General features: G+C 34.6%; 1 protein-coding gene across 1 annotated transcript in view; it reads right to left on the bottom strand.

The window, feature by feature from the left end:
• Window positions 1–2,286, bottom strand: part of BBS7 (Bardet-Biedl syndrome 7) — a 53,803-nt gene that overhangs the window by 20,009 nt on the left and 31,508 nt on the right. Inside the window, exon 7 of the mRNA XM_012650397.1 lies at window positions 1,537–1,611. Coding sequence (XP_012505851.1) covers window positions 1,537–1,611 — 75 coding nt within the window. The remainder of the gene's footprint in view (window positions 1–1,536; window positions 1,612–2,286) is intronic.

Raw genomic sequence — 2,286 nt, forward strand, 5'->3', positions numbered from 1 at the left:
TATCCTAGAAAATAGGTTTTAAATTAGTATAAAATAACTAATTTCAAAGAATCCTGCAGTGATATAAGTAAAACAGGTTAATCTTTCATAGTAACTTAGGAATCAAAGATTTTAAGTTTATGTTAACTTGATTTTTTAAATGATCATAAAAATGTAGGTCCAAATCTTTTGTCTTCTTCTCAAACAAGGATGGCAAACCATATATAGGTAACATCATACAACTGCTATAAAATCTCTTATTAAAAAGAAAATGCTTACTATGAAATTTTATTGAAAATTATTCCCTCATATAACTATCAACCGCTTTCTTTATTCTTTTATTCCTCCTTTTTAAAAACATACAATTAACTACCCAGCAACTCCAGTCACCATTTCCTCCTGCTCTGGCTTGCCTTCTCCAATGCAGTTAATCCAGACCTTATCTTTACCCTAACTTCTCTTCAGGAGTCATACCTAACTCTGAGACTGCTTGTCTCCTAGTACTAAGCAGAAAGGAAGGGATACAATAAGCAGGTCCAAAAGCACTGACGTGATCTCATCATAGGTACTTTGCACATAGTAAGTGCTCAATAAATGTCTGCTGAATGAAGGTTAAGCACACATTGAACAAGCCCAGAAAAAGTGGGGCAGACCAGGAAGAGCGGGGGAAGGAATAGATCATGTTCAAATGCAAGGATGTGTGAAACTGTATAGCATTTTCAAGAAATTTTAAGAACTTCAGTTTGGCAGAAATAATGTGCATGGGAGGGGAGGTAGCAGCTGGTGACAAAGAAGTTGGAACTTTAATCAAGAGCTGAATCATGGAAAGTTTTCTATGCCACAATAAGGAATCTAGACTTATATCCACCAGGAAATAAGGGATATTTACAAGGTTTTGAGAAAGAAATGATACCATAATGCTCTGTTTTAGGAAGACCTCTCAGGTGGCCAATGCACAGCATAGCCTGGAGGCAGCGAAACTGATAGAGAAAGGAGTTCAAACACGACATGATGAGGGCCTGGACTAAGTTCACAGAAGTGGGAATGAAGCCAAGTAGAGGTATGACAGCCACCGAGGTAGAACTGACAACAACTAGTGACTAATTGGATATACAGGTTAAGCAGCCGAAATTCAAAAATCTGAAACCTCAACTGCTCCAAAATCTGAAACTTTCTATGTACCAACATGACTCTCAAAGAAAATGCTCATTGGAATATTGCAGATTTCAGATTTTTGAATCTGGGATGCTCAATCAGTAAGTATAAAGCAAATACTCCAAAATCCAAAAAAATCTAGACTCTGAAACACTTGTGGTCCCAAGCATTCACATAAGGGACATAAACCTGTAACAGATCAGAGAAAAGAAGGAATCTAGGACACCCCGGTTTCTGGATTATCTGAGGACAGGGAAAGAGAGCAGAAGCAGATTTTAAGGGAAAGGTTATATAAGAAATGATTGAAAAAGAAACATCAAACCCTAGTAGCATTTATAGACTTTAATCAAATGGCATAAAGAAATAAAAGCATGTGAAGAATTCTTTATACTTTTTACTCACCTCAGAATCACAGTTGCTAAAGCTAACAACAGCAGAGTTTTTATCCACATCAAGTAAATCTATTGGAACATCACTCTACGGTCAATATAAAAAAAAAGTTCACATGGAAAACCTAAAAATATTCACAAATTATGTTTTCTCTAAGTGTTCTCTTTAGTTCTAGTTTAAGTTTATCTACAAATTCGAGAGTTCTCTTAATTTATATTTGACAGTACATACTTCTAGAAAATAAAGAAACAATATTATTTTATAATTACCTATTTTTTTCTAATTCAGATTATCAGAAATCGTAGAATATCAGCTCTCACCACCCTCTTAAAAGTAGAACCTTCCTACCTATTTTTGTCAGTGCTAAAAATGTTACCATGAGCTGTAAATAATCATATGGCCATTCTGATTATATCAGTTCATTTTTATCAATTTTAATTTCACCCATAATACAGAAAGAAGATAACTTCTGTCTCCTCTGGAGCAGTTTCTAAGACAAAGCTGTGGCACCATATTATGTGTGAATGCCACTCTTAGAGTTGTTCAGTACAACAGCCCGTGAGCTAGCATTACTTGAGAGTTTTCTGCCTTTAAGTTTTAATTAATCATCTGACCTCTCCATAACATCTTTTTAAACCTGGTCTTCTTTCTCTAATTTATTATTTTCTCATTTTGTGATGGGTTTACTATCTTTTGCTTGTTTTCCATTTATCCTATCATCCTTTTCTACTTCCTGAATATCTTCCAATTTAAATAAATAAA

The sequence above is a fragment of the Propithecus coquereli genome, unplaced genomic scaffold, assembly GCF_000956105.1.
Source record: "Propithecus coquereli isolate 6110/MARCELLA unplaced genomic scaffold, Pcoq_1.0 Scaffold323, whole genome shotgun sequence".
Classification (NCBI taxonomy): domain Eukaryota; kingdom Metazoa; phylum Chordata; class Mammalia; order Primates; family Indriidae; genus Propithecus; species Propithecus coquereli.